Genomic DNA, 21909 nt, shown 5'->3' with positions numbered 1-21909 from the left:
TCGCATGCATTCTTACTTCGGGAAAAAAAATGTACGGTTTCGTTTGGATATCATGATGTTTTCCTCCTTGTGTTTTTGTAAAAAAACAACACAGTGTTGTGTTTTTTCCTTAAAATATTTTTAAAACACCATGTTAAGTATTTTTAGTTAACACTAGTTTGACCTATTATAACATTAGTATTAAACATATTATTAATATATTATATATTAATTATAATAAAAAATATTGTAAATAAAATATTATAATATTTAGTTGACATTATTATATTATTATAAGTATTAAATATAATATTGTATAATATATCATAATATTATATTGTACTTTAATGAGTTAATACTATATTATAATTATCATTATATTATAATTATTATATATTTTTTCAAATAATTATATATTTAATTATTTTGGCATATTAATTTGTTATTGTTGTATATTATATTAATATTTTATAATAATGTTATTTTATTATTAATATAAAATTATAATATTATTGATATAATATAATATTGTTAATAATGTTAATATTATGTTATTACTAGTATGTTATTAATAAATTAATATATTATAATTATTTTAATATTATATAATATATTATAGTTTTTAATATGTTAGAGTTTATTAATAGTACTTTATATTATATTACATTTACTATACAATATATTATTATAATAATATTATTATATTGTTATTTTATTTCTAAATATATTACTATTATATAATATTTTATAATTATTAATATATTATAGTAATAATATTATTTTACTTTATTTTATTTTTAAATATGTTACTATTATATAATATTTTATAATTATTAATTTATTATAGTTTATTATTAAAAGTTAATAATATTATAGCGATTATACTATTGTGTAGTATATTATTATATTTATATTATTATTTATTATCAATAACTTTTTTATTATTTTTATTAATTTATTTATATTTTATTATTATTTATTATTATATAATGCATTATTAACATATTAAACACTGGTATTTAATATGTTATTATATTATTGTATAAGATATTTTAATTATTATATTTTTATATTATTTAATTAATATTACTAATATATTAAATTAACTATAATATAGTATAGTATGGTATAATATAATAAGCATGTTGATAATAACTCTATGTTAATTACATTTAATATATTATGTTAGATATTATATTAACACATTCTCGAACTCAAAACCAAAACACCAAACTGAAAACTTTTAGGTGTTTTGAAATAAGTGTTGTATTTTTGGTTTGAGGATGATTTAGTTCAAAAAATACCATGGTTTCCAAACGCATGGTGTTTTATTTTTTGCAAAAACACCATGGAAACAAGTAAAACACCATGATATCCAAACAGAACCGTAACTAATGATAATCGTTGTTTTGTTATCCCTTCTTAAGTATATAGCTTTTCTTTCTGCTTTTGTTTATGCTGCTAAGCTTACTATATCCCATTGCTTCTTGCAGCATCAAATACAATAAACCGTTGATTTTCGAGGTTAGGTTCCATTAGTTTATTTTTTCATAAGGACAGTAATAAGTAAGGAGCAAAGGATTCTTGCTATGTATGCGAATGATAATGAATATGCATGTTGATCTTAAAAGTGACTCTTGTACTTCAGGAATTCAAATTAGGAATTTGTTAAGAGTATCTGGGCATTCGTTAGGAAGGAGAGAGATAGAAAGAGGAGTAAATCTCACAAAACTACCATAAACTACTCCTAACTAGAAAAAACACCGTTCAACTCGGTAAAGTACCACATACGATCAGAAAGCTATCGAGAAATTAAATTCATTTGTTACCATAAAACTATCACATATTGCTTTTTGATAGTATTGAAAACTTTTCTGATGATATGAAAGTATGATATTTATGGTCCTACATTCCTGATGGTTCATGGTGATTTTGTGAAACTTACCCAAAATAAGGGCATTGTCTGGGTAAAACTTGTTGGTTGCATTTTGGTTCTTGGTATCATTTATGGATAACTGGGATCTGATATACACTGCTGACAGCTTGAAGAGATTTGTGGCTTTGAGAGTGAAGGATAGGATAATTCATCAACCTAAGAAAAAGACACATGATGAATGTTATCCAAATTCATCCTAGTTGGCATCATTTCATTAGCCATGTCCTCAACCACTCAATCCAAGCAATCCATGAGAACTCATCTACATCGCAAGCTCACTCCCTAAAAAAATCTCAATCCTTCACCCTCCAAAATCAAAATCATCTCTTTTAACACTTCCACCCTCTGTGAACTTACACCACATACTACAAGCAGAGGCGAAAAAAATGGCAGCCATGGCAGTTGCTGGATTAGGAGGATCTCCTCTTTGTGTCTCTCGCTCTTCGTCGAAGCCAGCTCTTAGCTCTGGTTATTTACTTACATTAATAAAAAGAAATGATCTTTCTATTTTTTATGTATTATAATCTTATGACTTTAATGGCTCTTTAAAATATGTCTGTAGGTTTCCTGAGGTCTCAGGTGGCTGCTAGGAACCCACTTCAGCAGAAGCTTGCTTCTGGTGGAAGGTTCACCTGGTAAGAGTTTTTATGTTTGTTTTTAATGGCTTTATATTTGAATAAATTTAAGTATAACTAGCTACATGAGTTTTCTTGCACTTTTGATGATATATATTCTTCAAAACTTGTAAACCTTTGCTTTCATAAAGACATTGCATTCAAGGGTGATGCAAGAATATTTGGAATTTGAATCTTGTTTATTCATGAAACCGTTTTCTAAATCAATAAACGTTTAGTTTTATTTAGGACAATGGCAATTCATTCCGAATATAAACAGGCTACATGAGTTTTATTGCACTTTGGTTATATATTCTTCAGAATTAGATAATTGAAGTTTAGGGGTGCAGCTGCCCCCTACGGCACCACAAGGATCTGCCTCTGATCATAGGATTTTATTTTGGTTTAGGACAATGGAAATTGGTTCCGATTACATACCACATACTATTCCTCATGAATGGTACTCACTCTTAGTTTTCATAACTATACCATAAATAATAAACGTTTTTGGCTGAAAAGTGGATTTTTTTTTTCGTGCATTGGGTAGGATCTGAAGCTCAATGGCAGCTTCCTCTAGAACTCATTCATCATGCTCAGTTATAGTTTCAGGTCTTAGTTCTCTTTGTTGAGGTACTTAAAGAAGTTTGCATACTTCTTCATAGATGCTCGTTAAGATCTATTGGAAGCTGAAACATGCCTTTTTCCTCACATAGTATCACTTAATTTCCCCCTCTTATACATCATTTGAACGGAAATTTCTATCCGAAATTCGAAGGCTATAAATCCAGATAACCACCTTAGTAGACCTAACTATTCCCAATCTTACTTTATATCTGGTTTGTTACTCAAACAGTAGCTTTCAAAGGGATTGGCTTCGCAAGGACCTGAATGTGATTGGATTTGGGTTGATTGGTTGGCTTGCTCCTTCTAGCATTCCAGCAATCGACGGCAAGAGCTTAACTGGTCTCTTCTTCGAGAGCATTGGCACTGAGCTCGCTCACTGGCCAACAGGCCCTGCACTCACTTCTCAATTCTGGTAATCATAAAAATTTTAACATTTGCACCATAAAATAATTTAAACGCCGTTCTATCTATTTTTATTTATTTATTTATTTTGTAGGCTATGGATGATTACATGGCACCTTGGTCTGTTTCTTTGTCTCACATTTGGTCAGATTGGATTCAAGGGGAGGACCGAGGAGTATTTCTAAGAAGATATCGTACTCTCTTTCTTTCTTTAGACTCTGTACACTTCTTACTCTTCTTTATAGATGGAGATGATGCTTCTTTTTCTCCACACCCTTTATTCTTATGAAGTGCAATTCCATGATGGCTTTCTTCAATATTAAATTTTCAGTGAAATTAATAGCTCAAATTTCACAAAATCTCCTGAACTTCATAAATCATAGAAATGCCTAAACTTTCAAACCTATACTAAACCCTTCTAAATAGTTGTAAAATCTCATAAACAACATTAGTGGATAGAATAATAGGTTTGAATTATGGAAAGTCAATGTTTCTGATGAAAACTATGAATACAGAGCAGGTCACATTTGTTCTTGTGGAAGAACAAAACACAACAGTCTGGTCATATTTTAGATTTCCTCTATTTGATAACGCTATTTATGAGGTTTTCCAATGGTTCAGGGGATTTAACATATTTTGAAAGTTAAGACAAGGTTTCTTTGATTTATAAAGTTTCGGGGTTCTGGACAAAACCCCACAAAGTTCAGAAAGGTTTGTGAATTTTACTCAATGAAATAAGCGGTGTTTATATCACAAAGTTTATATTATTCCTTAACTGCTCAAAAAAATTTGCAGTCTGTCTATTGAAAAGAACATTGTTGCTTGTTCCCTTTCCCTTTTCCTCAAAAAAAAAAAAAAAAAGCAAATTGATGAGCTAAAACAATTGGAGAACTTGTTGATGCTAGGACCATGACTAGGGATCAGAGGGCCTTTTGGAGTCATAGTAATATTGTTTAAGCCAGCTTGATATAATGCTGACCTCCCTCTTTCTTACATTTTGAAGCCATTTTGGATCTTCATCTGTTGAAAAAGTGTGTGTCTCAATGAATAGGTAGTGAGATCATCAAAGACCAACCTTTTGGTTCAACTATAGCTATTAAGCTATTGGATAGAGATTTCAGTACACTGTCGTAAGGAACATTGTCATTAGAATGCTTCCCTTAAACAGTTAAAGTATGGAACATATTTTCAGTTTATTTGGTTAATTGAGGATGGACCTCTTTGTAGTTCTTTTGTTGCAGATAGACCCCTGAATGAAATTTTTTCACTCTTTTACCCTCAGGAGGTCTATTTTTCAGAAAGCAAATTTCTCTTTCTGTGAGGGTAAAAGAGTAAAAAAGTTCACTCAGTGGGTCTATCTGCAATGATTGAACTGCAGAGGGTTATCCACAACTAACCCAAGATTAAAAGTTTGAGTAGTTACCCTCCACCGCTCCATGGATCTCTGAGGCCATTGAAGAAGATGATATTGCTAGCAAACCGTTTCAATACTCTCCTTACATCCTATAACAAGAAAACCATTAACATTAAGGATAAAACATTGAGCTAATCAGAGTTTTAAGTAGACTAACATGTCCGCCATATTCTGTTGTGATTGCATGCTGCCTTGGGGTCACATTATAGGTTTCTTTGCACCCTGCTGCCTCGTCAGTGTAATTGTATGTTGAGACTGGAAATATGCTCTCTTCGTTGTTTGCTCCGTTTGGTAGAATCAGTTCTGTGCAACTCTACATCAATTTCGGGAGTTAATATGGCATTTTATTGTATGTATTAGTTGTAATCATAAAGATGTTTGAGATGGAATGTACAGTAATCACAAAGTCAACAACATTTTGGGTGTTGGCTATATAAATCATATTCTTCATTCAGTTTGGTTTAGGTGAATCTCCTCCTTGAAGTTAATCAACTATCATTATATTCTTCTTAACTGCTTTCAACCAAGCTCTTGGACATCTATTTTTCATCCTTCCCTACTCCTTAAATGTAATTCTTGCATTTTGTAGAATGTTCAGCAATCACAATAACAATAAAATTGAAGTTAGAGCTCTATTTAGGGTATGGTTTTGATGTATACTATGTCTGGATTATTGGTGTCAGTTCAATGATGGAGTGGTATATTTGAGAACGGTATATCCAGTAATCAATATCTGTTACACTGAATATACAGTTGACAGGTTCTGTTTAATTTGTTCCATGCATATAACAACAATGATAATAGAACTTTTATACCAAAATTTTTCCAGCAAGTTTGCATAATTTCTTTCGATGCATATATTATATACATACTAAAAAAAATGTACAGTTTCCAGAAGAAAATTTGAGCATATTCCATTTGAATTTCTCACCTGCCAACTCCATGCATCAGTGCCAATGGCATCAGTACCATAAGTAGTGGGATCAAAACATTTCACATCTCCACTGTTATTGTAGTATACATTCATTGCCCCGTACAATCTAGCAAAAATATCACTCCCTGCTGTAGGATTATCAATTGCCTCACACATCTGCAATTATTTTCATTTCAGTCCATTCAAAAATATCATTGCATTAAAATAATAACAAAGCAATATGTTAATCAAATCATCTTACCTTTTTAACGGGATAACCTGGCAATGGACTTAGAAACTTTGAAGCTGTAGGATAATCTGTCATAGCGACGTAAATGAGTGAATATTCAATCCAATTCTTGATTGTGCTTGGTAAATACTCATCTGGTACCAGTCCTCTGTAATAATAAGTAAATTGTGATCAATACAGTGATCAATTTGTGTAATAGATAGAAGAAGAGATTAGGGGTTCATACTTGCATATATGAAAAGATTTTGTTAGTTTCTGAACTCCACCCCTTTGCTTGGCAGTCTTATATAATGCATCCCATGAGTTTTTTAGGATTTTATAACAGTTTTCGCTTTCGCTCTAGTACGAAAACAAGGAATTATTTCAGTGATAAAGAAAGCTTTGTGAACATAATATAGGCAATTAAAGTGAGGGGAAGGAGAACTACCCTAAAATCTTTTGTGATAATGTTACTGAATGCGTATGGAGACACAATGTCATCAAATTGGAGAATAGGAGCAGATGATGCCAAAGCTCCAATAGCCACATGAGGGTATTTCAGTCTAAACCATGCCGCTAACACTGAACGAAAAATGTTATAGTAGAAAAACCAAAAACATTATCAAATCAAAAAATTGGAAGGTTTCTACTTATAATAAAAAGGGTTAATTGCAGACAAACTCCCTGTACTATAACCATACTATAACCAAATTGAACTTACCATCTCTGAAGTAGTTTTATTGTTGCAGGTAGACCACGGAAAAAGGGTCAAAATAATTTCACTCAAGGGGATCTATCTACAATAGAACTAGAAGGGTAGTAAATCCAATTGGGAATAGTACAAGGGGTCTATCTGCAATTAACCCCAATAAAAATCCTTACTTCCTCCATAAGAACCTCCAAAGACCACCACAGGAGATCCTTCAGCAGTTAAATTTTTCTTCAGATCAATAATCAATGTTGCAAAATCTGCAAGGGCTTGTGTTGTGCTTAGATATCCAAGTGTAGTTGCATTCTGGAAAGCTACATTTTTATCACCACAAAAAGGAATTGACTCTCCATAATATCTATGCTGCAAATTATAACATCGAACAGTTAGCATCTCACCAACTATAACTAATTCACATGGTTTAAATGCAATAAACTAGAGATTCACATTGGTTAGGCACACTAATTACCAAATTCACATGGAGGAACAGCTATATACCAACCAAAAGATATATATATATATATTTAGAAGAATCTTAAGTTTGTTTTGGAGAAATTTGAGTTCTCTTCAATGAATGTGCGTTATTCCCAAATAATCAATTTGCCTTACTTTTCACTCTTCATTTCTATAGTATTATCAATTTGCCTTGGTTTTTACTTATTCTCTCATCATGGCACACTCATGATGCAAAGAAGTCCTAGTTGGCATACTCACAATGCTAAGATACTTCTTTCTCTAACTAATAACTTCCTAAATACATAGCTTTAGTTACTCAAACAGAAAATCTAGAACTACACGAAGTTCAAATTCGTACCTCCATGAAGACAATGAGGGCCTTGAAATATGGCGCAATATCAAACAGGAAACCTGTATTCTCTGCAAATAACTCGATATCTCCTTCATTTCCGGTGTAAACGAAGATTGGTGATCCGCTCTTCAATCCACCCCAATGCCGATCATCAAACAAATATTTCTGCTGAAAAGTTTCGTAACTCTGAGGTTGGTAATTGAAATGGTCTAAAGTTTGTGTGAAGTATTTGACATCATAAGTGACTTTATCGGATTTTTTCAGAGGTTTGGATCCAATGAGACCTGCAGGGAATCTAGAGATGGCTGCATTCAAGAGAGAAGGGTAAAGAGATTGGAGAAGGAAGAAGAAAGAGAAGAGAAAAGTTATTGAGGGCATCATGTTGTTGTTAGTGTTGGAGAGGATGAGGAGGAATATATGCAAGTTTAGGTTTGACTATGGAGTTGTTTGTTGTCAAAGTTGGTTAGAAAAACATGGGATTTTCTTGCTACTATGACTAATACGGATTTTTGTGATACAGCTCTTCTCCTCTGTAACAAGCAGTATTAAATTGGTGCTCATGTTTTGTGATTATTGAAGGAGAAACTAGTCAAACAAAGAATTAATATAGAAGAAGACAGTAAATTATATTTGATGCTCTTAATCAGAATCCAATATCAATTTGCAAATCTACTTGCCATTCATTAATCAAATAATTTAGCAAATTTAAAATTTGATTCCCAATTATCCAATGTTCAATGTTTCTCCTTAAAATAAGCAGCAACTTTCTATTAAGAATTCGATCGATTGCTCATCATGTGATTCTTGTATCTATTTTGAAGTACATTACCATGTTTAAATATAAGTAATAAACTGACGTAATAAACAGGTAAAAATTAACACCCAAAAAAAAAATTTGGTAAAAATATTACAATGAGTAGTGATAACTAGAGTATAGAGTTGAGAAACAAAATCCAAGAATTACCAAATTTAGGTTTTATTCCCAGTAATAGTGCCATGTTTAAATATGAGCATATCTAAACTTGTTTTGTAAGTAATTTTATTACCCGGTTCGACGAGATTTAAATCCATTACTGTGATGAGATAGGTTCAAAAGCTTAAGATTGATTGTCATGATATCCATAACTTTTCTTGAAGATTCTTACCCTCTAGAAACTCAGGAATCGTTAAAATAAACTATACAATAATTTGCAAAATGAGCAAGAGAAAAAAAATATATTATTACCATCCCAATTTTTTTTTCTTGAGGGCTACAATGCTCTTTAATTTTTTAAAACCTTGTGAGTATGATTCCTCTCAAGTACACCGTAGGTGTTTCTAATAAAGCAACTATGGCATCCATCCTTGTAATAGGAGCACGTAGACGACAAGCAGATATGTTACTTTTCTTAAAGTACACTCAACCTCCAAACATTTTCAGCATTTTGTAGTAAACCCCCAACAACTCTAAAAATCGCACTAAATCCATAATAACTTTCATATTTTGCAAAATACCCTCAGTAAGTTTTTGCATATTGTTGATAATCCCCATAAATTGTACTTTCTTGGGCATGTTCCATTAAGCTCTATTTAATGAAAAACAGGGATAGTTACCCACCATTTTACTAGAAAAATACTTTTCATCAAAGATATTGTACGTTTGCTCTTCAAGATCTCGATTTCTGGAGGTCTCAAAATTTTATCAGAACAACTAACGTACTAACAAGGTGTTATTGTTGTAAACTTAACCATGATTAATTCAAAGAGAATAATCACAAGAACGCGGAAGCAATACCTGAATCCATGACGATTTGAGCACGGATCTGAATTAGGGTTTGATCTTCTAATCTGAAAGGTTTCTCTTGAATATCTCTTTAGATGAGGATTAGAAAATAAAGAACGTAACCTTTAGATTGGGGACCATAACTCTTTTTTATAGATTTATAATTTTCTAATTTAGCCCCTCATAAATTAGAATTATAGTCTGGAATCTGCACAATTAGCTCATGGTTTACTTAAATACTCATTAACTCAAATTGATTGATCACTTTATGCGGGTTAACATTAAGGATAGCATTATATACTAATGTAACATATATGTCTATAATTAGATTTAATCCAACAATCTTCCACTTGGGCACTATATGTTTCATTAAAACGTGTACAACCTTATGAGCTCAGAAATTGTAAGGACCATGAATTTTTGATACTAGTTAGAATAATTTTTTAATATTTTAAAATATTTAATTATTATTTTTAAAAAAATATTTGTATTTTTCTTGATTTTCTATAATTTTCTATGATTTAAAGTCTAAGTTTTATATTTATTTAAATAATTTAGAAATTTATAAATTTACTTAGTGCAGTAAATTTTTTTGGAATTTATCCGTTGTGTTATCGATACTATTACGTATCATTTTAAATAATATGTTGTATTATTATTATGATTACATATTATTTTGAATAATACGTTGTATTATTAATTATGTATTATTTGTATAATTTGTTGTATTATTTCTACTATTGTATATTATATGTCGTATTAGTATAACTTGTACGTTTTATTGTGTAAATAATTCTTTCATAATTATTTGATTTTAAATATGATTAAATATATTTTTTATTAATTATTCTCGTACAATTAGTTGTATTATTTTCACTGTTACATATTATCTATCGTATTAGTATAACTGGTATGTTTTATCGCATAGGTAATTATCCTATAATTATTTGATTTTAAATATAAATGATTGTATTTTTAATTATTATTCTTATTTAATTGTACAATTTGTTGTATTATTTCGTCGGTTACATATCAGGTATTATATTAATACAACTGGTACGTTTTTAATTATAGATGATTATTTCGTAATTATTTTAATTTTTAAATATCAGTAATTATTTATTTTAATTAATTTTTGTTTAATTATCTAACCCTAACCCTAATTAAACTATAATATAAATAACCCTCTCCTCTCTCTCTTCTATGTTTCAGCTCGCCCTCCCATACCTCTCTCTCGCACCTCTCCTTGTTTCTCTCCCCGTCGCCGGTCCCTCACCCAGCGACCCGTCCCCTACCCAACCTCCTTCCCGTTCGACGAACTACCACCACCGGGCCTCCTCCTCGTCGACCGTGCCCTTCCCTCGACCAGCACGCCACGTCAGTCCCGCCGAACTGCCCGAAGACCAGCCGCCTGCAGGCGCCGCCTCGGAGTCGCCAGCATCCCCTGCGTCGCCGATGTAGGCTCAACCCCATCTCTCTCCCCAAACCAAGGTGACTGAGCGACCACCACCCAACTATCCGACGACCTCCTCTCCCGCATTTCCTCAACCAAGCCGCTCCGTCGAGGGCCCGGCCGCCAACCAACCCAGCCCTCACTCTAATTCCTCCCTCTCGCTATCGTCATATAGGCACGACCAGCCGCCGGCGGGCCAACGACCTTAAGCTCCGCTGTCCTCGATCTGTTAGACCCTAGGGGGTGATTAGGGTCTTATGCTAATCTAATCCGATTTTATGCCAATTAAAACTTATTAATAAATTATTCTTGTCAGATAGATATACAATATGTTATGAGCAAGAATATGCAATATGATCAAAGAGATATATCCTATATGGTGAAACATATGCAAGGATATATAAACAACACAAGGTTAAACAATCTAAACTAAATATACAATTGTGATAGGGTAATATAAACAATGCAAACACACAATATGATCACGGAGTTCGGACCTTCCGTCCTACGTCTCCGCTCCCCACTCCCGGGGAGAAATCCACTATCACAACCGGGTTTTTTACGCTCACCCGAATAACGTTTACACCTCACACTCGGTTTTCTAGCTAACCGAAAACTTTACAATCTCACACTCTTACAATCCCACTTTACACCATCTTAAGCATTGGTCTCTAGTCTGTGTCTCTCTCAAGTGTTAGAAATTACAACCTCTCTTTAGGCATTACCACCTACTGCACTCCCCTTGGGACGACCCCTTCTTTCACCACACACTCCTCTCGGTGTACAAGTGTATTACAAAGTGATCTACATAATTAAGGCTCACAAATACAAATTTGTTCTCTATAATAGATGAGAACTCAATTAAGCTCACTCTCAATTGTTACAACTCCCCACAACCCAATTATACAATGTAGCAAATACAACAAACTCAATGGTTGTGTGTGTAAGCAATGAGAAAATTAATCATAAACTCAATGTAAACCCTAGCTTGATGAAAATGATAAACAACAAATAATTAATACAAAACTAGTGTTGAGTTTAGAAATTCTTCTCTGAAAAACAAGATGGAGAGATGGATTAAAATGAAGCTTCAAACAATGTAGATGATCTCCTCCACTTGTAAGAAACTTCTTCACAAACAAACTCTTTTAAAACACACTAAACAAACTTTAAAACCCATGTTAAATTTGTTTAAAACATTTCTTGGATTATATGGAACTGAGGATATGTAGGGGTATTTATAGGAACCCCAAAGCCAAGAGAAAACAAGGCAAAAAGGCCAAAAACCCAAAAATAGTACAGTCTGGAAATATAGCCGTTATAATGTTATGAGTCGACTCAGAACTGTTCATGAGTCGACTCATAAGTAGCCGTTACAGACTAAAAACCAACTTATGGGTCGACTCGTAAAATTCATGAGTCGACTCATCATGCATGGGTCGACTCATGAAGTCATGGGTCGACTCAGCAGAAACAAAACACACTTTCCAGTACAGTTTATGAGTCGACTTATGACAGACACGAGTCGACTCAACCTGATGGGTCGACCCATGATGTTTATGAGTCGACTCGTCAGAAACAAAATGTAAACTACACAACAGTTTATGAGTCGACTCAACACTGTTTATGAGTCGACTCAAGACATGCACACAGCATGTTTTAAACAGTATATGTCAACTTAAAACAGGGTTTGAAAAATATCAAATAAATTCCAAAAATTATGAAACTTTGGGAAATGATTATAGACATGATAATAAACATGCTACAAAAACTAGTTTTTTTAAAAAGACCTCCCAAATAAAAAATATCATCATTTTGCAAAATAGTCCAAAACATGAAAATGTAAACGCACGAGTTTTAACATTTTAGCTTAACCATATTTTGAAACATTACAAAATGATTTTGTCAACTTAATAAAAGATGTATATGATTATTGTTAAGTCCAAAAACTAAGAATATAATATTTTTACAAAATTGTATATTTTACAAACTTTTCAAAAACAATAAATATGATTTCATTGAACTAAATAAAATTGATATTGATGAAATCATATATATGCATATAAGTATGAAACAAGAAATATATTTTTAATTGTATTCAATTATTTCATATTAAAACTTGAAAACTATGAAACCAAAACATATATGTATATATATAACTATATATATACATAGAAACCACAATTAAAGTGTGTATATATATATATAACTACATATATATACAAAGAAACCAATAAAATGTGTGTGTATATATGATTGAGCTTAAAGTACTTAACACACATAATATAAACTCCTAAACTAGATTACCCAAGCTAGATCTTGATCTTCAATAAGCTCTTCTTGGTAAACTTACGGATGAAGCTTGAACTGCAAGGCTTTAACCACTATTTCCGCCAACCTCCATTTGATATGGTCGTTATGGCACAATTTCATCCAACCTCCAACATGTTGTTTGTCTATAATAAATAGATAACTACAAATACTAGACAAACAATATTAGTGATAAATTGTTTATTAAACATCATCAAAACAAAGAGGCCAACAATCTCCTCCTTTTTGATGATAACAAACAATTTACAAAAAATGATATATGTATGAAAGGAAATGAATATACAATATTGTAATTATCATGCATATAAACAAAAAGAATATACTCACAATATTTCTTCCCCTTTGATAACATCAAAAAGGGAAAACCAACAAGAATGAAGAGAGCGAGAGCGCTCCCCCTATCAATATGCATGGGTGAGTATAAAACAAATATAGGGATTGCTCCCCCTATCAATATGCCATATAGAATGTATGAAATAAAGTACTAAGGCAATCATATGTGAGCAAGCATAGATGAATATGCTAAATATCACTCACATACTACAAAATAATGAGAACACATATGGATGTACCATTGAAATAATGTGTCTCAAAACATAAATATAAAAAAACATGTATAAAAATAGATTTATGAAATCAAAAGAAAAGGAATATGAAAATTATGAAAAAAGTTTTCAAATAAAAACAAATTAATTAATGAAATCATAAATCAAGATTTAAGCCCAAAAATGATGTTTGATCAATAAAGTAAATTTTCTTTGTAAAACTTGATCAAACCACATAAAGAATGCATTATAAGGCACAATTGAAATTTGAATCATCTATTTGTGCTATATAATAAATTCAAAAGAACAAATCAAAACAAAATTTTTATAGTTCATAAATAAGATTACAAAACGTACAAGAATCATGAACTATGGATTTTAAAAACTAAAAATCATCTTTAAGAGTATAAAACCAAACCATCATTGATTTTCATAAATGAGAGAGGCAACCATATCAAGCTCTTGAGCTTGTTCCAACCCATATAAGACTTTTAGTACCCGGTAAACAAGATTTGAGAATAAACACCCAATAAATCCGGGGGTTATATAAACACAAACCTCTCATCAAAATTGAAACTAATAATCATGAAAACAAAAGAATTGATCGATAAAAATTGTTTTCATATTCAAAAATTTTAAAGCATAATTTTCAAAACCAAGAAAAAAGAAAAATAAAAACACTAAAATTCTTGGTTTAAAATCAAATTTGTTTTGGTACGTAAGTCTTCTTGGTACCAAAAGGTTTAGGAACATGACCCCTATCATTTAAGCTCAAAGCCATTGGGTTATAAACCCATTTAGGCGTATTTAGTGCACGAACACAGTCAAAACAAAAATTATGTAAATGATCTTTCCGATTGCAATAAGTGCAATGAAAGAGGCCCATTTGATTTTGTTGACCAAGTGGCGGTGCACGGGAATTATTTGCAAACATTGATGGTCTTTTAAGTTCTTTTTACAAATGAGAAACATTATCAAACAAAGGTGGTTTTTTTGGAACATTTTGCAAAATAGGAGCTTTTTGCATATCAAATCAAAATTTAGCAAGATGTCCAATCTACCACACACATCATATTTAAAAATATATGGTCTACTAAAAACATTTGGCAAACTAGAATTCTTTTTTAAATCAAAGCAAAACTTTGCCAAATGGCCAAAACAACCACACTAATCACATTTAAACACATGAGCATACTTATGATGAACATGATGAGTATGTGCATGTGTATGTGATGAAGAAGCCTTATGAGATGCACAAGAAGCATAAATATTAGCTGTAGGCGTATAAAAATGCCGATGAATATCCAATCACAACAAAGAAGAGATCATCAAAAAATCACAAGAAATGGCCTCATGCTGACTAGGAATGATCAAGACAGTGTAGACTGTCTCACATGCGGACAGAGTTTATTGTCTCGCCATGCGAGACAGTGTTTACTGTCTTGCACGTGAGACAGTGTTTACTATCTCGCACGCGAGACAGCTTTGAAACGGTTAAAAATTACTGAAATAACTGCAAGACACGTGTCCATTAATTGTCAAAGAACGTGGGAAACATCGTGGGTGAGAATCACGTGGATAACTGCCAAAATAATAAAGTTTGAAACGTGGGAAGATAGTTACAATGGAAACCGCCGGGCAGTTGGGTTTTCCGAGATAGTCTTTACTGTCTCGGAAGCCGAGACAGCAAACACTGTCTCACGGACACATTTTCTCCAGAACTTGGTATTTTTACTTGAACTTCTCCTGGAGGCTATAAATACCCCTCTAGGGCCATTATTTACAAGGATCGAGCAGATTCGAGCAAATCAGAGAACAAAGGGCAGACTTGAGTTATTTGTGTGATTCCTTGAGATTTGAGCTTTGACTTAATCTTGAGAAGAGTGTTCATCTTACTTTGATAAGATATTCACTAATTTTCGTTCTTGCTTCTAAACGAAGGAAGAATACCAAAGACCCTCACGATCTGTGAATCGGTGGTCCACGAGCCAAAGCACTCCCGGTACAGGCAAAGTCCCACAAAACAGGAGTCAATAAACGATTTCTGTGTTATTTTCTAAGAAAGTTGTAATTTGTTTATTTTTCATTGTAACTCACTGTAAACGATTTAAGTTTTTAATGGAATCGACAATGAAAGCGACTTTCGACGAAAACAAAATGGCGACCACAGTGGGAGCCAACAGTCTCGCTGCCGAGACCGTAGTGTCGCAGCTGATCAAGATCGTGATCAACGAAGAGATCGAATATGAATTCGATCAGGCGAAATTTGAAGAGTATTTGTCATCCTCATCCTCAAAATCTTCCTCATCTCATAAGTGCAGGAAGATTTCGTCTTCCAAGAAGGTTTTCCAGTCTTCAACTCTGATGAAGACGACGAGTGAAAACTCTTGCCCAATTGTGGCTAAGGATGCCGCTCGCACTATGTCTGCTCCAAATGACCCTTCCCTAATTAAAGGGTCGTTGAACCAAAGCTCGCCGATACTGACAAAGAGAGCTCGTCAGAGACAACGTCAGCGCCGTGCTCGTCAATTGGTCAAGGCCTTAGAACAAACCGACGGGGTTTACTACCATGCGGACCTAGAGTCGAGGAAGCATAGAGTGATTCAGTTACCTCAACGGCAAACTAATCACATTTCTGTACAGCTCACAACGGAAGAATGAACTCTCGTCAAGAGGGCTCGTTCGACCCTCAAAGAGCGTATACAAAAGTGTCAGGCAAAGACTGCTCGCGCTCGTGCCCTTCATCAACAGATGCAAGAAAGGAAGAAAGAAATAGTGTCTGAAGAGCCACCAAAGAACCATAAAGTTTGGATTCCGAAGACGCTGCAAACATCCATTCCGGGTCCGTCTACTGCATCACCAGTAAAACCCTGGGTTAGTCCAGACTTATCAAAATTCAAGATTACAATGGCGGATCGCCTCGGTCCTTTGGCTGACGATCGAGGCAAAACCCCAATCAAAGAACACTCGGATCTGGTGAATAAACCCTTGGTAGTTTCTTACACTGGGGGTCATAAGTATCCCCCAATTAGAACAAAATAAATCCAAAATGAGAAAGTACCAATTCACTCTCGTTTAGGGGCTGTAAATACTCCACACTCACAGACGGTGGGAGATAAACACATAGCCTTGGATCGCCTAGATACGACGATAAGTCGTCTTGCGCATGTTAACAAGGCTCAAAAGCAAAAGATAGGTTGCTCAAATCATAATAATGATGAGCTGTACTATCAAAATAATAACTCACGAAAAAGAATTGCCCGAGAAGATGAGTCTCATTGCGCATGCGAGAGACTCATTAAGGCTGTACTGACAGAATGCGGTTGTTCCAAGGCTGAACCGACGAGAGTCTCAGTATTTCAAAGGCTTTCCACTAAAACGCCAAAATCCAAAATGAGGCGTTTTAACAAGAAGAAACCTGCAATTCAGCGAAATGAATTCCTGGAGGTCACTATTAACATGACCGGTAGAGGAAAGCAACATTTTGGTTGATCCAGATCCTGATTTCTCTACAGGAGGGAGAGTTGAGCAGGGTCTTTCCCAAAGGATGTCACGGCTACAACGAAGGGCTAACCGACGCGATTACAAGAAAATGTATGAAGGTTTATCTTCAGATGAGGAACTTTCAGATACCTGTTCTGTGGTCGCCTCGGACGATACCGCATCCAGTATTGGACAAGTCAGAGAATCATTTGTAATTATACCTGACCAATTAGCTCAGATACTATAGGAAGCGTTAGCTAAACAACGCGAGGAAATTAGAGATGAAATCAAAACTGAGATGGAGTTGACAATGCAGCAGATGCGAGATTTGCAGGCTCAACAACACCAATCGGAATCGAGCCAAAAGGCAGAATCCAGCCAGCGTAACGCTATACTTGTACGTATAACTGAGGTCGATAACGAGGAAGATGAGACTATCTTTGCTGATCCTCCTCCTGATAAGGACAATCCTAGAAGTGGTCCGGTTAAGTCATCTACTCAACCTCCTCAAATCTACTTGAAGAAGAGTGAGGAAGAGGACAAGAAGATGCAAGATCTTGAGAGCAAAGTCAATGCTCTGATGACGGCCCAATAAGTAAAGAAAACGAGCATTCCATACCCGTACCCGAGGGAGTGGGATCTGATTCCTTATCCCCCAAAATTTAGTTTGATTAACTTTACTCCTTTTGATGGCAGGGGTTCACCCACTCAGCACTTGATCTATTTCAAGTCGCATCTTGGCGCAATATCCGGAAATGAAGCTTTGATGGTCCGGTCATTCGTAGGAACCCTCCGTGGGCCTGCCTTTGATTGGTATCGACGTCTTAAACCCGGGAGTATCACTAGCTGGGAGGATATGGAAGGATGGTTCCTCACCAATTTCTTCGACGACGATACTGAGGTCTCCATTGGTACTTTGCTGGACGAGAAGCAGAAAGATGGGGAGTTAATTGATGTTTTCGTCAAGCAATTCCGGAACAAGGCGGTGAACTGTCGAGACCCACTCACGGAGGAATTCATTCTTCAGACATGTCATAATAACTTATCATTGGATATACTAGAAGTCATGGGGGTTGTGCCCTCTAAAACATGGAAAGAGTTAAAGGTGAGAGGCGAACAAGCTGAGCGTTTTCTCAAAAGAAAGAAGTTGGAGAGGGGTCAGCCACCAGCTAATCCTCAAAAACAGAACTTTAACCCTCGAGGCAGAGGAAGAGGGTCCACAGCTGCTGTTGATGCGCATCAAACATCACAACAGCCACAACAACAACAATCGCAGTAGTCATCTTTCCAATTAGCACCGCATCAGAATTAACAGCCTCCGAGGCAGCCTAAGACCTCAGAGCCCAGATTCCCGAAGGAGTATTCTTTCAAAGATGATGAGGTTCCAGTTATCTTCAAATATCTGCTGGATAACAATAAGATCAAACTTCCACCAGTCACAAACCAAGAAGAAACGAAGAAGACTAACGACCCGAAGTATTGTGCATATCACAGAAGGGTCCACCATCCCACTAAGGCGTGTTATGTCTTAAAAGACAAAATACAAACCTTAATCGATGTTGGTATCGTGACGCCGAAACCAAAAGAGAAGAAAGTAGGTGCAAATGCGGTGTCTATTAGCTTCGGATCGGTTCCTTTATCCTGGTTTCAAGCCGAGCCAGTGTCAAAGGTCAAAATGCAAACCATTAACGATGACCCTCATGGACAGCGCCAAAAAGGGCTTGTATCACACACGATCCCCAACGGTGAAATCCTTTGGGTTCATCCGGATTTGCTTCAAGATGAATAGTGGACAACATCCACGTCAAAGAAGAAATTAAAAGGCAAGGGAAAAGAGAAGTCCTGTTACGGAGCCTCGGCAATTGCCGAATATAACGATGAAGAGATCTCAACTTTACCGCTTTCTGAGGAAGAGCAGGAAGTTTTCGCTACTAGGAGTGGAAACGAATACCGTTTTAACTACCCGAGCGCATCCGAGCAATTAGCTGAGCAGAGAGTGGTGAAAGTTGTACCTACTAAGACTTTGACAGAGCTGGGGGTGGTTACAACTCCACCCTTAGCAACCGAGAAACCTCAAAAAGTTGCCAAGCAGAAAGAAAAAGAACCCCAACATAAAGAGGTTCAAATGCCGAAACAGTCTCGTTTTAATCGACCGATTGGATGAGATAAACCGGAAAGTTCAAATTCTCAATACCGTTTCGACGTTATGACTTAGTTGGCTAATATCCCAGCAAGGATCACGCTATATGAGTTATTACGCCTCTCGAAAGATACCAGAGAAGCTTTACAAGAAGCCTTGGCTAATTCTGAGGTATTCCTTACTCAGATTAGGCCAACTCCAAAAGAGCCAGAGTCATCAGTTCAGCATTACAATTTGGCAGCCACGAAATTCCCTTACATCGTTTTCACCAAAGAAGATATGCAAGTCAAGAATTCGAAACATGATAGGCCTCTATATTTCACCGGATATATTGGCTCAAGCGTTGTCAACCGGATCCAAGTTGACCCAGGTTTTGCTGTCAGCATTATGCCGCTACGATTGATGTACCACCTCGGAATTCCCGCCAACAAGCTAGCCTCCATGGGAACTGTTATCTACGGATTCAATACTAGTGGGTCAAGACCATTGGGAAAAATCCGGGTGAAGTATCAACTCGAAGACTTGAAGTCTGAAGTCACTTGCTATGTGATTGATGCGGAGACTTTCTATAACTTACTGTTGGATCGCCCATGGATCCACAGTAATCTTATAGTTCCCTCCACCCTCCATCAGTGTCTGAAATATGTCGACACTAATGATGAGGTCAAGACGGTGGTCGCGGATAAGCAACCATTCAAGGGGTTAGAAAATTACTTTACTGACTCCTTTCTCTATGGTACCGAATCTGATACTGAACCATCGGCCCATGGCACGGACAGCGGAGAAGAAGCTGATACCGAAGCCGGGTTCAATTATAGTGAAGGTCTTGTATTGAATGACATTGAACCTCTTGTAATTGATCTTGACGGTGGTAATTCGTCGGATGAAAGTTGTAACTGGCAACTTGCCGATGAAATAATAAATGATGATTTAGAGTACTCGTATTGTCTCGATGATGTATTACACAAAATATATGATAACCCAGACCTATACATGCCACTTCGCTCGTCTTGCACGACGACAAAATATCTTCAAGATTCAGTCGGAACGACTGTAATCCTACCTGCAAAGACAGGGGGTGAAAAAGAAATAATATTTGGAGAAGGGAAACCATCCCCAACCCCTGATCTCTTATTAGACACCAACTCAGATGATGAAGGACCTGGACAACATTTCTCTAGGTATAGTTCACAAGCAAACGATTACATGAGGAAGCAAGTATATAACCTAGCACTCGGTGAAGGTCTCTGTTTTGGTCAAGGAGTTAAGGTTCCACCCCGTCCTACCTATGTACCGAAAGGGAGACCTGATAATTATTCCAGCCATAAAAGGGGTCTAGGTTATGTTTCGTCATCTGATGATGAATATTGCCAGCAGATCATTAGCCAGCTAATAAGTAAGAGTGGGTATTCATCCGATGCTTCAACCTGGGATTCTGACGTGAGCATTGGGGAAAGATTCAAAACCCTAATGTCGAACATGGCGACAGTTGATCCCTCCACAACAGAAGGAGATGATCAGTTGCCCACTTGGGAAGATCCCTGGATACATTACATGAATATCCAATATGGCGACTGATTCGAACAAAGGGAACCTCCTACTGAGGATAAAGTAATCCAGATTAATATGGGTGATGAAATCAATCCGAAACCCATATTTATCAGCGACGATCTTCCGGCAGACGAGAGGGAAGAACTAATCGTCCTCATTAGAGAGTATATCGACGTCTTCGCTTGGAATTACGAAGATATGTCGGGACTCGACCCAAATGTAGCAATACACAGCCTTAATATTAAACCGGATGTTAAACCTGTCAAACAACAACAAAGACGATTTCGTCCGTAAATTATGGAGGCAATAGAAACTGAAGTCAAGAAACTGATTGATTCGGGTTTTGTCAGAGAAGAACAACATCCTGAATGGTTGGCCAATATCGTTCCAGTCCTTAAAAAGAACGGAAAGATCAGAATCTGTATTGACTTTAGAGATCTAAATACAGTCTGTCCTAAAGATGACTTTCCTCTACCAATTACAGATGTCATTATTGACAACACATGCGGGTTCGAGAGAATATCATTTATGGATGGATTCTCTGGGTATAATCAGATCAAGATGCACCCGGACGATGAAAAGCATACAGCATTCAGAACACCCCTTGGTGTCTTTTGTTATACTGTTATGCCTTTCGGTTTGAAGAACGCCGGTGCTACGTACCAACGAGCAATGACGAAGATCTTTCAAGAGCACCTTCGGAAGACCGTTGAATGCTACATTGATGACCTGGTCGTTAAGAGCCGTGATAAAAACGACCACATTAACGATTTGAAGACGATGTTCGATCTTATGAGGACTCACCAGTTAAAGATGAACCCGACTAAGTCATTCCTTGGAATGTCCAGCGATAAATTTCTTGGGTTCGTCGTCACCACAAAAGGTATTCATATCGATCCTGATAAGGTGAAGGCGATACATGAACTACAACCCCCGAGAAATCTTAAAGAACTCAGAGGGCTGCAAGGTCGATTGACATATATTTGTCGGTTTATATCGAACCTATCTGGAAAATG

The 21909-nt window shown here is 35.5% G+C and overlaps 2 protein-coding genes and 1 long non-coding RNA gene across 3 annotated transcripts; 2 read left to right on the top strand and 1 right to left on the bottom strand.

The window, feature by feature from the left end:
• LOC109830394 (photosystem I subunit O) lies at positions 2157-3872 on the top strand. Its single transcript, XM_020397646.1, has 4 exons — positions 2157-2383; positions 2478-2550; positions 3383-3565; positions 3650-3872. Exons 1-4 carry the CDS (start codon positions 2302-2304, stop codon positions 3738-3740), a joined length of 429 nt encoding a protein of 142 aa, XP_020253235.1. The 5' UTR covers positions 2157-2301; the 3' UTR covers positions 3741-3872.
• LOC109830393 (lysosomal Pro-X carboxypeptidase-like) lies at positions 4587-8025 on the bottom strand. The gene is made up of 9 exons (XM_020397645.1): positions 7635-8025; positions 6994-7183; positions 6560-6693; positions 6359-6471; positions 6145-6280; positions 5901-6059; positions 5127-5282; positions 4979-5058; positions 4587-4680 (listed from the first exon to the last, which is right to left on the bottom strand). Exons 1-9 carry the CDS (start codon positions 8007-8009, stop codon positions 4596-4598), a joined length of 1428 nt encoding a protein of 475 aa, XP_020253234.1. The 5' UTR covers positions 8010-8025; the 3' UTR covers positions 4587-4595.
• LOC109830396 lies at positions 7687-8188 on the top strand. Its single transcript, XR_002244282.1, has 2 exons — positions 7687-7819; positions 7893-8188. It is a non-coding gene; the product is annotated as an uncharacterized LOC109830396 (long non-coding RNA).

The sequence above is a fragment of the Asparagus officinalis genome, chromosome 2, assembly GCF_001876935.1.
Source record: "Asparagus officinalis chromosome 2, Aspof.V1, whole genome shotgun sequence".
NCBI classification, from domain to species: Eukaryota; Viridiplantae; Streptophyta; class Magnoliopsida; order Asparagales; family Asparagaceae; genus Asparagus; species Asparagus officinalis.
This window is presented reverse-complemented; position numbering and strand designations above follow the sequence as displayed.

Coding starts and splice junctions, on each gene's coding strand:
- LOC109830394 (XM_020397646.1), top strand. CDS start 2,302: ATGGCAGCCATGGCAGTTGCTGGATTAGGAGGATCTCCTCTTTGTGTC. Junction 2,551..3,382: donor TCTGGTGGAAGGTTCACCTG/GTAAGAGTTTTT, acceptor TTACTCAAACAG/TAGCTTTCAAAGGGATTGGC. Junction 3,566..3,649: donor GCACTCACTTCTCAATTCTG/GTAATCATAAAA, acceptor TTTATTTTGTAG/GCTATGGATGATTACATGGC.
- LOC109830393 (XM_020397645.1), bottom strand. CDS start 8,009: ATGATGCCCTCAATAACTTTTCTCTTCTCTTTCTTCTTCCTTCTCCAA. Junction 6,694..6,993: donor TGGAGGTTCTTATGGAGGAA/GTAAGGATTTTT, acceptor TTTTTCGTTCAG/TGTTAGCGGCATGGTTTAGA. Junction 6,472..6,559: donor TTATCACAAAAGATTTTAGG/GTAGTTCTCCTT, acceptor TTTTCGTACTAG/AGCGAAAGCGAAAACTGTTA.